Source organism: Semicossyphus pulcher, unplaced genomic scaffold (genome assembly GCF_022749685.1).
Source record: "Semicossyphus pulcher isolate SPU_LCO1_2020_fin unplaced genomic scaffold, fSemPul1.0.p SCAF_30, whole genome shotgun sequence".
Lineage (NCBI taxonomy): Eukaryota > Metazoa > Chordata > Actinopteri > Labriformes > Labridae > Semicossyphus > Semicossyphus pulcher.
The window spans coordinates 1,747,544-1,762,812 of NW_027211705.1; the positions used below are offsets into that span (position 1 = coordinate 1,747,544).

Below are 15,269 nucleotides of genomic sequence, written 5' to 3' on the forward strand. Positions count from 1 at the left end.
CCCGACCTCCGAAATTGTACCACCCTCCCCATCTTTAAATCAAATCTCAAAACCCATCTGTTCCGCCTCACCTACTCTCCCCAACTCTAAGCACTGTCCCTCACCCACTCCTAATGTATTTTATCTGGTCTGTTTTACCCTTGTTGGTGTTTTTACTCTTGTTTGTGTTTTTTTTACAGCGACCTTGGGTGTCCTGAAAGGCGCTTATAAATAAAATGTATTATTATATTAAGGTGGCGGCCATCTTGAAAAATGGCCACCAACTTGAAATTTCAAGTGGCTGGGACAATTTTCTTGTCAAGTGACCCATGGAGACTGCTCATGCCAATTTTCATGCTTGTATCACCAAATGCACGATTATGTGACTTATCTGCTCCACTAGGTGACTCCCTTTACAAAAGCCAAGGAGACGGCTTTTTCCCGTCAGAGGGCAGATGAGTGTCACAGGGCTGTGACTGCATTTGTGGTTAAAGGAATGTTGCCCTTTACAACAGTGGACACCCCATGGTTGTAAATGTAGTTCACAGCAAAGAAGTTTGCTTCACTTTCATTTGTAGTTTGTAATACTTCAATTTGTAAAATATTATACCTTTATTTATTTTTACTCCATCCTCTTTTGCTCATTGTTTAAAACTTATTATTAAACTTATTTGCCTTCCATGGACCCCCATCACACGATTTTTCCAGAGGGGAAAGGAATAGGAGAACGTGGAGCTGGGTTTTAATTTGTGCATTATTAAGAAAAAACACTGCGTAGTTGTAGTTAAGGCTTCATGTTGAAGAAATTTGTGAAACAACTGCGATGTTACAATACAAACAGTTGGATGTTGTTTTGATATATTTGTCTAAGTTTATATAATGAGAAATAAATATGTTAAATACAAAAAAATTGAGATTTTATTATTAAACAAATTAACATTTATTACCACATAAACACACAAAAGTACCGAAAATTGGTACCGTTGAGTACCGATACTGATTCCCAGGTACCGGGCATCGGTACCGTATCGGTTCAAATGTGAAAGGTACCCATCCCTAGGTGGAGACACGTCATCCATCTTTATATACTGTCATTGGGTTAAACCGGCTCTGAGGCTCTCAGGTGTGTCTCACTGACCTCTTGGCCTCCTCCAGCCTGCACAGGTACTGATAGGCCTCACTCTGGATCCTCTGCTCGTCCATCTGCTCTGCTGTCAGACGCTCGTCTGCAACACACGTGCACACACACCACTAACATCACTAATCACAGGAAACAGAATGTGTGTTTGCCACTGTTCCAAAATAAAAGCATCAGTCTGAGCAGAAACAGTGGCTGATGTTTTGCAGATTAATCAGAGATAAAAAGCATCATTAGTAAATGTTGTCAGTATTTATCTGATGTAATAACATCCACACAAAACTAAGTTCACCAACTTAAAGTCAAAACCTACCTAAAGTGCATCAGTCATCACATTCATACTTGTTGGCTATGCCACCAGGAGCAACTTGGGCTCAAGGACTTGCCTAAGGACACTATGACTTCAATTTACGAACATTTGTTTACATTTGGTGGGGGGCTGGACAATCACGTTCGGACACGTCACCCAGTTGGCTAAGCACTCTGGGTGAGTCCCACAGGAAAGTCTACAGATATGCGGACTGGCCTCAGGGTCCGTGAGTGTGGAGATCGGGACGTATAGGCTGCTTCCCAAGTCTCTTATTTGATATCTCCTCGCTCGAACCGGAAGTAGTTCCGGAGCCGCCATATTGAGGATCGTCTCAAAGCTCTTATCGCTGCTTGGAGGAGCGAGGATCGAGAAGAGAGGAGGGAGTTCCGAGGAGCGATAAGCGTGGATACATGAGAGCAGCCTCCACGGAAGTCTTTAGGCTTGTTCGAGATGACTGCCGGCTCGCCTCGACAACAGGCGAGAGTAGCCGGTTGCAGTCGGGGGAGGAGTCATAAAGTCGGACACTTCTTTGTTGACAAGTTTGCTGCTCGTCTCGTCAAGCAACTATAATACCAACACCTCACTGTAAATTGAAGTGAATAAAATCTTCATTTGTTGTTGTTGTTATTATTATTATTACTATAATTTTTATTTTAATTGGATTTAATATTAAGTTCTCATTATACTTTCTTCAGGGCTTTTGATAGTTATTGTATTTATGTTTATTAAGACAGCGTTCATGAGGAATGAGTAAAGCATCACATTGTGAATGATAGTACTTTGACAAACCCGTTTGGTGTCTGTCTGACACTTCATTCAGTTTAATGAATAATGATGAATCAGACAGAAGTCTCATCACTTCCTTGTGGGGGGTGTCAAGGCTTTTTTCAGCCAATAGGCGCTTCACTCAAGCCAGAGCGAGTCGTTTCCCATCATGCATGGAGTTGTGCAGTCGGTGGAGAGCAACTGCGGCGCCTGGCCCTGAAAACTGCAGCTGCCTCGGTCCCGCGGGACTTCAAAGCCTCGCGTAGTCGGGTTTTCAGAGCATGCCGGACAACAATCTAACCGTCATGCATTATGCTTGGAAAGGCGGCGAACGATTCTGCGCAGGCCTCGCTCATCTCGAAAAAGCTTTTTACTGGCCGACACGCCCCCTTATTAGAGATCAGTCAGTGATTGGACGCTGCAGCAGATCTGACTGATGTGAAACTTCACAACATCACCGGAGTTTCATATTGCAGAGAGGAAGAAGCGGACCTTAAAACAGACTTTACAGGGCGCCTTGAAACCGACTATAAACAGCTTCGGTATAATGAGTTGGTATCTGACAAGCTGAGATCGTTTAGAACGAAATATTGATCATAACTTGTCGTAAAATATAGAAAATGCAGTGAATAACTGCACATTTGATTTTTATTCATTTTTTTGATTCTTTCATAGTATGTTTCTTTCGCTATAATTATCTGACAGAGAGAACGCGCAAACTAAAACAATATTTAATGTCGGTAAACGTGATAAAACATGAGCGGACAGGTGAAACCTGCAGGTAGCAGACACAACTCTGAAATATGGTTATTTATAATACCAAAGTAAAACGTGTTTTTTCCTCTGAAACACAAATAAACACATATAAACATGTTTAACTTTCAGGAACATAGAGACGGTTAACGCGAAGACTCACAGCGGCTCTGTCCTTCTGAATCCGCCATGTTGGCTCTTTTTCCTCCCGTCGGTTCACTAACTCTCTATTGATCCTGTCAGTAATTAAAGCTTCTCTTTTAGATCTCTAAAGTTTAAATTAAAATCTCTAAAACTGTTGTCAGTCTCAGTCGGAGCCCTCCGCTGTTCAGTCCTTCTTCCGGTCTAAAGTTTGAAAGCTCCCGCCGCTCTGTGAGTGACGGAACGACCAACTGCGTCTCCCATTGGCTGGAGCGTTGCCGCATTGGATTGTGGTCTATGTTTTTTCTAGTCTTTAAAATAGACCACTGTCATAACTTTTGATTTTTTAAATGTTTTATTTGGAAATTATCTTCCACATCAGCCGTCTCCTCTGATTGTTTTAATTCCCTGTTTGTAGGATCAGAGTAGTATTACCCTCTGCCGTAGTCGTTTTAATGTTGCCATGGCGACAGACTGAACTACACACTGTATTAGTGATAGATGATGGCAGAGGCTGTTAGCTGCCCCATTAAACACGTCATGTGTTATTGATATATCTGTATGAAGGATCAACATCTACACCTGCACACAGTAAGTGTCACATGAAGTCCTAGCTAGCACGGCTAAAGGCTTGTTAGCATTAGCAGCAGATAACACTAACAGCGGTGTCAATACAGTGTAATCCATACGAGAAGCAGAAGGTAGTTAGAGAATATAAAGTAATTCATATATGGAGACACTCTTTAAAATGCTGTTCCCATATTAATATAATTATCATTCTTACAGCAATTATAACGATACTACTTCATATTTACTTACAATATTCTTTCTCAGCTGGTTTCAGTCTGTTTAAAAAAATTTCAGTCTGAGGATTCATGAACGTGAAACCACATGGATGGTAGATCATCAGGTTTTATTTCTAGATATTAAAACATTCAAAAGGGAACATGTTAAAGAAAGAACTAAACCAGCAGAGTGTTCAAAATAAATTGAACTGACAAACTAATCTTAACATGATGTCTGTTTCTCTGTTAGTGAGGTCAGTGTGATGTTCATGAGCTGCCCTTTCCAGCAGAGGGTGCTGTTAGCTTCCACTTCAGCTCTGCCTCACAAACTGACCAGAAACTGGAAGAAAGGAGGTGTTTTCACAAAATAAACTCCTTTGCAAATAAAGTAATCCCACCCCATTTAGTTTAATATTATATTTATCATGTTAAGATCAATAAATACACTATGAAACTGCAGAAAAGATGGTTGAGGATTTTAGGAAGAAAGCAGCCACACCCGCCCCCATCACCATCAGTGACTCCACTGTTTCTACTGTGGAGCCTTGTCACTTCCTGGGGACCATCATCAGCCAGGACTTTAAGTTGGAGCTGAACATCGGCTGAAAAAGTCCAGCCTGCCAAAGACAATGATGGTGCACTTCTACACCGCCATCGTTGAGTCCATCCTCTCCTGCTCCATCACCGTCTGGTACGCTGCTGCCACTGCCAGGGACAAGGGCAGGCTGCAGCGTAACATCCGCTCCGCAGAGAGGGTGATTGGCTGCAATCTGCCATCTCTCCAGGACCTGTACACCTCCAGGAACCTGAGGCGTGCAGGTAAGATCATGGCCGACCCCTCTCACCCCGGACACAGTCTCTCTGAGACCCTCCCCTCTGGCAAGAGGCTGCGCTCCATCGGGACCAAAACGTCCCGACACAGGAACAGTTTCTTCCCCTCTGCTGCCAGCCTCGTCAACAACGCCCCGACCCCTCACCCCCCCATGTGACATGGACTCTCATCCAGCCCCTCAGTCACTCAACACTTCACGAATGTTAAGACTCTAAATCAAATCAGATATTCACAGTTATTTGTTCTTTATAGTTTGTTTAGAGATGAGCAGTGCAGACGGTCAGTGCAGGTATACTCTGGTTAATCATTATCTGTCTGTCTGTCTGTCTGTCTGTCTATCTAGCTGTCTGTCTGTTTGTCTGCTAACATTATTATTATCATCATTATATAAGGTCAAACAGTTCCTTCATGCTGCTCAGGGCTCATCAGGATTCACATCTGTCTCCTCAGACTCTGTCCAGGTGACTCCTCCTCCAACATGGCATCTGATGCGTCTCCTCCAGGTGAGGAGGAGGAGAAGGTAAGACGGAGGAGCAGGAAGGAGTTGAGGGGGAAGGAGGTAAAGAAGAAGGAGGTTCAGGTGGAGGACATCGATAAGTTAACGTCAGCCGGTCACAGAGCTCTGCAGGAGGGATGGGCCGATGGCGCCCTGAGCTGCTTTAATGCCGCACTGCAGGCCGCTCGACAGGTGAGGTCAAATTTCACACAGGTGAGGTCAAAGGTCAAAACAGATGAGGTTGTAATATTAGTTTAAGTAGTAATATTATCAGTAGCTCTATCAGCATTAGTATCAGCTGCAGGAGTTGTGGTTGATTTCCCATCATGCTCTGCTCCAGATAAAGGACTCTCGGGTCCTGCGGGCCTGCTCCTTTAACCTCGGGGCAGCCTATGTGGAGGCGGGACGACCACAGGAAGGTCTAGACTTCCTGCAACAAGTTCAACCCGGTCCAAAGGCTGACCGGCTCCCGGACCTCCAGTTCAACCTGGCCCTGGCCCACAATGCACTTGGGCAGAGCCAAGAGGCCGCTGCCTACTTCCTGCAGGCCGCTCAGCTGTACAGGTCGCAGGGAGACGGAGGCAATGAGGGCGACGCCTGCATGGAGCTGAGCTGCTGCTACAGTCGAGAACAGGTCAGAACCAGAACTACAGTCATAACTACAGTCAGAACCAGGATTACAGTCAGAATTACAGTTACAACTACAGTAAGAACTACAGTCAGAACCAGGATTACAGTCAGAATTACAGTTACAACTACAGTAAGAACTACAGTCAGAACCAGGATTACAGTCAGAACTACAGTCAGAACTAATTGGAACTATAGTTAGAACTACAGTCAGAACTAATAGAACTACTGTTAGAACTAGTTAGAACTACAGTCAGAACTTGTTAGAACTTGTTAGAACTACAGTTGAACTACAGTCAGAACTACAGTTAGAACCAGGGTTTAGACCTAGTCTAGTACCAGAGTAGGAACAGGTGGTGACAGTACACCTGTCAGATGTGTTTTGACAGGTGTGTGTGTGTGTGTGTGTGTGTGTGTGTGTGTGTGTGTGTGTTTTGCAGGACAGCTCTCTGGCTGTTCAGGGTTTCCTTCGGGCTGCAGAGAGTTACAGAGTGGCGGCTATGTTGGATTCTTCAGCTGCTGCCCTCAAAGAGGCGGGAAGTCATATGATCCAATCAGATCAGTTTAGCCACAATGACATCATCGACGTTCTGACCGAGTGTCTGAGTTTGACAGACAGCATCACTGACCCGAGGACTCTGGGTAATCATTAGTGACCATGTCACTTCCTGTGTGTACGGAAGCTAATCTTAAATAATCTAAATAAACAAACATATAAACAAACAAACTTCCTGTCTGCTGGTCCTCACTTCCAGTCTGTAACAGGGAGCTGAGTGTGTCAGAGTGTAACTGACAGGTTACAGTAAATATGATTAACTTCCTGTTTGTGCAGGTGAGCTGTACCTGTGGGTGGGTGTGTCTTACTGCCGGCTCAGGTGTTTCCAGGAGGCGGTGCAGTGTTTCCATCAGGCTCTGGGCCCCTCAGCTCAGCAGCCCCCCCTTCTGGCCAAAGTGCTGCACAACCTGGGAGCCGCTCTGAACTCTGAGGGCCGGTTTACAGCTGCTGTGAGCTACCACAGGCAGGCTGCTGAGCTGTACGGTCAGTCTGCTGTCAATCAATCACCTGTCAACACAAATATCAACAGGGTATTTACTGTCAAAATACTGTTCAGGAAGGTAAATCTCTGAGTGTGTGTGTGTGTGTGTGTGTGTGTGTGTGCAGGCTCTCTGGGTTGCCGTGGCGACCAGGCTCGGTGTTTCAGTAACCTTGCATTGGCTTGCAGTCAGCTGGGTGATGAAGAGGAGGCAGCAGAGAGCTTCATCCTTGCATTGCAGGGATTCAGAGACACCAGTAACATCCGTAACTTCTACACTAATGATTAATGATAAAACTATCAACAATTATTCAGGTTTATAAGTGTTTATTATAAATTATTAATGTTCTTTAGTGTTTATATTTTTCTAAATTAGAGATAGAGACAGATAGACAGAATGAGGTCAATCTCCAACAGAGCTGAACACTAAAAAGCTGAAACACTGAAATACTCAAGAGGAAGCCTGTCTGTGTGTCACTTTAATGTCTCTGCATGTCTGTCTCTACCTGTCTCTATCTGTCTGTCTCTACCTGTCTCTGTCTCCACCTGTATGTCTTCACCTGTATGTCTCCACCTGTCTGTCTGTCCCTGTCTCTCTGTCTGCAGAGGACCGCCTGGCTGAGGTTCAGGTGTGCGAGTTATTAGCAGAGTGTTACCGGAAGCAGAGGAAGCAGCAGAAAGCTGCTCAGCTCTACAAACAGGCTCTGAGTGCACTGACCCACTGCCAGGTAACACACACCTGTTTGTCAGAGGTCAGAGGTCACAACCAACAACACACTATATGTTACTCTGAGGGGTTAGAAGTCACATCTGTCAACAAATCTCTTAAACATCTTTGTTACCTGTCATGTGGTTTGGTGTAAGATGTTTTTTAACATCAGTCCCGTTCAGCCAATCAGATTCAACCAGCTTGCTGACATCACTGTGACAGTTCACACCTGTGACTTTACCTGTCAGGACACTTCTGGTCGTGTTCGGGATCGTCTGACTGTAGCTCTACAGCAGAGTCTGCTCCCTCAGAGGCCACGCCCACTCAGACAACACCAGAGCCCACCTGTCAGACATCTTGTCAGGTAACAGCCAATCATATTGATGTAATTAATCCACATTGATGCCATGTCCTCACGTACACAGATATCATTTTTGCCTTCTTCGTTTCCAAAAAAATACCGTCCACACAAGCACGGTTGTAAAAAATCCCGTACAAACTGAAATGCAAAAAAGAACAGAAACACTGTCATGAGAACGCCGCACCAACAGGGGGCAATATGACCCGGTCAAGCAAAGAAGAAGAAAAAGAAGAATCGAGCCAGTCAAAACTCACCTTTGTTCCTCAATTTAGTAGACGAGTAACTGTACATGTATGTGTTAACATGTAAAAAGTCACTGTTTTTGTCACGTCTGTCATTTTGCAAGGAATGTCGCCTCATCTGTGCCTCACGGAGGAGATAACAGTGCACAGCCTGACGACACGGGCAAAAAACAACGTTTACCCCGTCTACACGTCTCCGCAAAAACTTAGAGTTAGAGTTTTACAAAAGATTTGTTTTCTGTGACCTAAAACGGCGTTTGTGTGGACGAAAGGACAAAACACAGAGAAAAATTTACGATTTGATAAATACCCGTGTACGTGTGAACATGGCCCGAGCTGATTGGAGACCAGGCTGTCCTCAGTTATAATTGGCTCCGCCCTCCTAACAGGAAAAGTGATGTCACACAGAGTCCAGGCAGAGCGTCCAACCAGCAACCAGACGATCAGAGGAGGGAGGGGCCAGGTGAGTCTCACCTGTCAATGATACATATTTACTGGTTAGAATAACTTTATTTCCCAGCATCCCTCACTCTCAACAGAGCAGGATGCCACAGGCAGACTGGGAACAGCTGAGCATTGTGGGTCGGCGGAGGATGGAGCCGCTAAAGCACATGACTACATGAGTATGGTTCCTGGACTTCACAGGTAACACACACACACACACACACACACACACACTAACAGTTACTGGTAAATCAGTTTTAGTAGTCAGACCCAGAGACCTGTGATGGGCCGCGAGCCACAGGTTTTATTTTTTTTATAGCATCTGTCTCTGTGTTTCAGTTCAAACCAGCTGCAGCACAGTGAGTACTATGTTCTCTGATTGTTCTCTGATTGTTCTCTGATTGTTCTCTGATGTTCTCTGATGTTCTCTGTTTGTTCTCTGATGTTCTCTGATTGTTCTCTGTTTGTTCTCTGATTGTTCTCTGATTGTTCTCTGTTTGTTCTCTGATTGTTCTCCGATTGTTCTCAGATGTTCTCTGTTTGTTCTCTGTTTGTTCTCTGATTGTTCTCAGATGTTCTCTGTTTGTTCTCTGATTGTTCTCAGATGTTCTCTGATTTTCTCTGTTTGTTCTCTGATTGTTCTCCGATTGTTCTCAGATGTTCTCTGTTTGTTCTCTGTTTGTTCTCTGATTGTTCTCAGATGTTCTCTGTTTGTTCTCTGATTGTTCTCAGATGTTCTCTGTTTGTTCTCTGATTGTTCTCTGTTTGTTCTCTGTTTGTTCTCTGATTGTTCTCAGATGTTCTCTGTTTGTTCTCCTATTGTTTTCAGATGTTCTCTGATTGTTCTCTGATTTTCTCTGTTTGTTCTCTGATTGTTCTCTGATGTCCTCTGATTGTTCTCTGATGTTCTCTGTTTGTTCTCTGATTGTTCTCAGATGTTCTCTGATTGTTTTCAGATGTTCTCTGATTGTTCTCTGATTTTCTCTGATTGTTCTCTGATTGTTCTCTGATTTTCTCTGATTGTTCTCTGATTTTCTCTGTTTGTTCTCTGATGTCCTCTGATTGTTCTCTGATGTTCTCTGATTGTTCTCTGATTGTCCTCTGATTTTCTCTGTTTGTTCTCTGATTTTCTCTGTTTGTTCTCTGATGTTCTCTGATTGTTCTCTGATTTTCTCTGACTATCCTCTGATTGTTCTCTGATTTTCTCTGTTTGTTCTCTGATTGTCCTCTGATTGTTCTCTGATTTTCTCTGTTTGTTCTCTGATTGTTCTCTGATGTTCTCTGATTGTCCTCTGATTGTTCTCTGATTTTCTCTGTTTGTTCTCTGATGTTCTCTGATTGTCCCCTGATTGTTCTCTGATTGTTCTCTGATTTTCTCTGATTTTCTCTGTTTGTTCTCTGATTGTTTTCAGATGTTCTCTGATTGTTCTCTGATGTTCTCTGATTGTTCTCAGATGTTCTCTGATTGTTCTCAGATGTTCTCTGATTTTTCTCTGTTTGTTCTCTGATTGTTCTCTGATTGCTCTCTGACGTTCTGAGATGTTCTCTGACGTTCTCTAATTGTTCTATGATTGTTCTATGATTGTTCTCAGCAGAACCCAGGGTAGTAAAGTTGGTTCTAATAAAGTTCTGACAATGTTTCACAGACAGGAAGTGAAGGTGTGACGTACCTGTGTGTTTTCAGGTGAGCTGTGGTCGGACAGAAAGAACCCTCCTACTGACAGGTAACACCTGTCAATCAAGTTACAGCAAACTTTATTAATCAAGCTTTGCGTCGCTGTGAGCTGGACTCTGATTGGTTGTTTTCTTCCAGTGAAACCTCATTGGTCCAGGAGGAACAGGCTCTACCCACCGGTCCAGATGACCTCAGAGAGGCCACGCCCTCTTTAGCCAGGTGGAGGTCTCGGTTCTGCTCTCTGATGTAAACTCACCTGATGTTTTTGATCGTATGTCGATTATAGACTGAAAACAGGACCTTGTCGATTAGGATGCAATATGATATTAAAAGAGAGACACACACAGACACACACAAAGACACAGAGAGACACAGAGACACACAGAGACACACACAGACACACAGAGACACAGAGACACAGAGACACACACAGACACACACAGACACAGAGACACACACAGAGACAAACAGAGACACAGACACACAGACACAGAGACACAGAGACACACAGAGACACAGACACACAGACACACAGACACACAGACATACAGACACAGAGAAACACAGACACAGAGACACACACAGACACACAGACACACAGACACAGAGACACACAGACACAGACACACAGAGACACACAGACACACAGACACAGAGACACAGAGACACACAGAGACACAGACACACACAGACACACAGAGACATACAGACACAGAGACACACAGACACAGAGACACACACAGACACACACACACACAGACACACAGAGAGACACAGACACACAGACACAGAGACACACAGACACACAGAGAGACACAGACACACAGAGACACACAGACACAGAGACACAGAGACACAGAGAGACACAGACACACAGAGACACACAGACACAGAGACACACAGAGACACAGAGACACACAGACACAGAGACACACACAGACACAGAGACACACAGACACAGAGACACACAGAGACAAACAGAGACAAACAGAGACACACAGACACAGAGACACACAGAGACACACAGAGACACACAGAGACACAGACACACAGAGACACACAGACACAGAGACACACACAGACACAGACACACAGAGACAAACAGAGACAAACAGAGACACACAGACACAGAGACACACACAGACACACAGACACAGAGACACACACAGACACAGAGACACACAGACACACAGAGACACACAGAGACACACAGAGACACAGAGACATACAGACACAGAGACACACAGACACAGAGACACACACAGACACACACACACACAGACACACAGAGAGACACAGACACACAGAGAGACACAGACACAGAGACACACAGACACACAGAGACACACAGACACAGAGACACACAGACACACAGAGAGACACAGACACACAGAGACACACAGACACAGAGACACAGAGACACAGAGAGACACAGACACACAGAGACACACAGACACAGAGACACACAGAGACACAGAGACACACAGACACAGAGACACACACAGACACAGACAGACACAGACACACAGAGACAAACAGAGACACACAGAGACACACAGACACAGAGACACACACAGACACAGAGACACACAGACACAGAGACACACAGAGACAAACAGAGACAAACAGAGACACACAGACACAGAGACACACAGAGACACACAGAGACACACAGAGACACAGACACACAGAGACACACAGACACAGAGACACACACAGACACAGACACACAGAGACAAACAGAGACAAACAGAGACACACAGACACAGAGACACACACAGACACACAGACACAGAGACACACACAGACACAGAGACACACAGACACACAGAGACACACAGAGACACACAGAGACAAACAGAGACACAGACACACAAAGAGACACACAGACACACAGACACAGAGACACAGACACACACAGACACACAGACACAGAGACACACACAGACACAGACACACAGACACAGAGACACAGACACACAGAGACACACAGACACACAGACACACAGACACACAGAGACACAGACACACAGAGACACAGACACAGAGACACAGACACACAGAGACACAGACACAGAGACACAGACACACAGAGACACAGACACACAGAGACACACAGACACAGAGACACAGACACACAGACACAGACACACAGACACACAGAGACACACAGACACAGAGACACAGACACACAGACACACAGAGACACACAGACACAGAGACACAGACACACAGACACAGAGACGCAGACACACAGAGACACACAGACAGAGACACAGAGACACAGAGACACAGACACACAGACACAGACACACAGACACACAGAGACACAGACACACAGACACACAGACACAAACACACAAACACACAGACACACAGAGACACAGAGACACAGACACACAGACACACAGATACACAGAGACACAGACACACAGAGACACAGACACACACAGAGTCACAGACACAGAGACACACAGACACACAGAGACACACAGAGACACAGACACACACAGAGACACAGACACAGACACACAGAGACACACAGAGACACACACACACACAGAGACACAGACACACACAGAGACACAGAGACACAGACACACAGACACACAGACACACAGACACACAGAGACACAGACACACAGACACACAGAGACACACAGAGACACAGACACAGAGACACACAGACACACAGACAGACACACAGACACACAGAGACACACAGAGACACAGACACACAGACACACAGAGACACACACACACACAGAGACACAGACACACAGACACACAGACAGACACACAGACACACAGAGACACACAGACACACAGAGACACACAGAGACACAGACACAGAGACACACAGACACACAGAGACACAGACACACAGACACACAGAGACACACAGAGACACAGACACACACAGAGACACAGACACAGAGACACACAGACACACAGACACAGACACACAGAGACACACAGAGACACAGACACACACAGAGACACAGACACAGAGACACACAGACACACAGAGACACAGACACACAGAGACACACAGAGACACAGACACACAGACACACACAGAGACACAGACACAGAGACACACAGACACAGACACACAGACACAGACACACAGACACAGAGACACAGACACACACAGAGACACAGACACACAGACACACAGAGACACACAGACACACAGAGACACACAGACACACAGACACAGAGAGACACAGAGAGACACAGAGAGACACAGAGACACACAGAGACACAGACACACAGACACACAGACACACAGAGACACACAGAGACACAGACACACAGACACACAGACACACAGACACACACAGACACACAGACAACAGTGTTGAATAAAACATGGTTTAATTTACCTGATATATACACATGATGTTTATAACGAACATGGCCCTGATCTCCACAGTCACCATCACACTGTGAGGAACACAGAGACACTGATGACCTCCGAATGAAAAATATCAAACAAACCAAAGAAGAACATTAAACAGTGAACTGAAATATGAGTGTGTGATACAATAAATACATTGATGTGAACAGAGCTACAGTGAGGCGTCCTGTGTTTGTAGATCAGTAAATCACAGCCATGATCAGCTCCACTGTGAAGAAACATACCATAACACACAAACACACAGCTACACTTACACACACACAGGGTGGGTGGAGCTCTGCCTCCCTGCGCTGTGTCTGCAGGTTTCTCTTCAGTGTTTCAGGAGCCCACTGCAGACGGATCAGACCTGCTTTTCAGACCAGGTTTTTCAGGTTCTCTGAGGGTTCCTCAACAGAAAACATGAGGAACATCCAGAGCTACTGATCAGGTAAAAACACCAACTCTTTCACAATAAGAGCCTCAGTGACAAACAGCAGAACCTGAGCTGCTTTCTGGAGTTTGTAGTGAATGCAGTCTGCAGCCGCTCACAGAGGTCATAGCAATAATCCTATTATAATTATTATTATCATTATTAGTCTTATTATTATTATTGTTATTAGAATTGTTATTCAGATAAAAACATCCTTTAATGATTTCTTTCATTAAATATTGATTAATTCTTTAACTGAAGTGTGATCCTTGAGTCTTTATGTTTAATAATTCTCACTTCATAACCCTAAAAAAGAAATAAAACGTGTCTGACTAAAACATGAAACCAGTAAGAAATAAAAATACCTTTAAAAGGTGTGAGGTAATATTCCTGTGCTGACTGTGTACCTTTACTGCACAACAACAGGAAATGAAGTACTTTTAATCCATTACATTCAGGTAATCCTACCGCCTCTGCTCTCCATGAACATTGGCTAAAACATCTCTGCTGTGACATCACTTCCTGTTACGCTACAGTTCATCTGCAGGGAAATAATTATTGTTATACTGCATCTGTCTGTTCGCTTATGACGTCACATGCTGATGATGATGTCATCACATTCGTCAGCATGTTAGCATATTAGCATCAACTGTCTGATGACATCAGCTGTCAGGCGACATCATCAGCTATCTGGTTAAAGGAACAGTCACAGGTGGAGGTCAGGGTTGTGTCAGAGTTCAGGTGCAGGTTCAGTGTTTTCCTGAGAAGGAGGAGCCTTTAGCCCTGAGGTGTGAGAGGATACCTCAGGGTTACCAGGCTTCACCTGCTGAGCCAATCAGAGTTGTGCTGTGTGTGTATGTGTGTGTGTGTGTGTGTGTATGTACATGTACGTGTGTATATGTGTGTATTGACACTCTGCTTTTATTGTGAAAGGGCCATGACTGAGCTCAGCAGGAAGTCTGAACACTGGCTGGGGGTTCTTTATGAGCACTAAAGGTGAACTGCTAACGGCTAACACATTAGCACTCTGAGTTAATGAACCTGAACCGGTGAAACAGTTCAGTTCTGATTAATCAGCTGACACCTTACTGGTCTTTGTCGTCTGGACCGGCCCCATTTTTCCATCAACCTTTATAAAGAATAAA

At 44.6% G+C, this 15,269-nt stretch overlaps 2 protein-coding genes across 2 annotated transcripts in view; one reads left to right on the forward strand and one right to left on the reverse strand.

Moving 5' to 3' along the window:
- Positions 1–3,277, reverse strand: part of iqgap3 (IQ motif containing GTPase activating protein 3) — a 30,226-nt gene extending 26,949 nt beyond the window's left edge. Inside the window, exons 1-2 of the mRNA XM_069679134.1 lie at positions 3,109–3,277; positions 1,118–1,205 (exon numbers count right to left, since the gene is read on the reverse strand). Coding sequence (XP_069535235.1) covers positions 1,118–1,205; positions 3,109–3,136 — 116 coding nt within the window. The 5' untranslated portion in view covers positions 3,137–3,277. The remainder of the gene's footprint in view (positions 1–1,117; positions 1,206–3,108) is intronic.
- Positions 3,278–5,181: 1,904 nt separating this feature from the next.
- LOC138606689 (tetratricopeptide repeat protein 24) lies at positions 5,182–10,541 on the forward strand. The gene is made up of 10 exons (XM_069679113.1): positions 5,182–5,391; positions 5,540–5,833; positions 6,267–6,468; positions 6,659–6,865; positions 6,989–7,117; positions 7,467–7,588; positions 7,818–7,933; positions 8,562–8,635; positions 10,301–10,340; positions 10,430–10,541. The coding sequence occupies exons 1-10, from the start codon at positions 5,182–5,184 to the stop codon at positions 10,539–10,541; spliced, it is 1,506 nt and encodes a 501-aa protein (XP_069535214.1).
- The last annotated feature ends 4,728 nt before the right edge of the window (positions 10,542–15,269 follow it).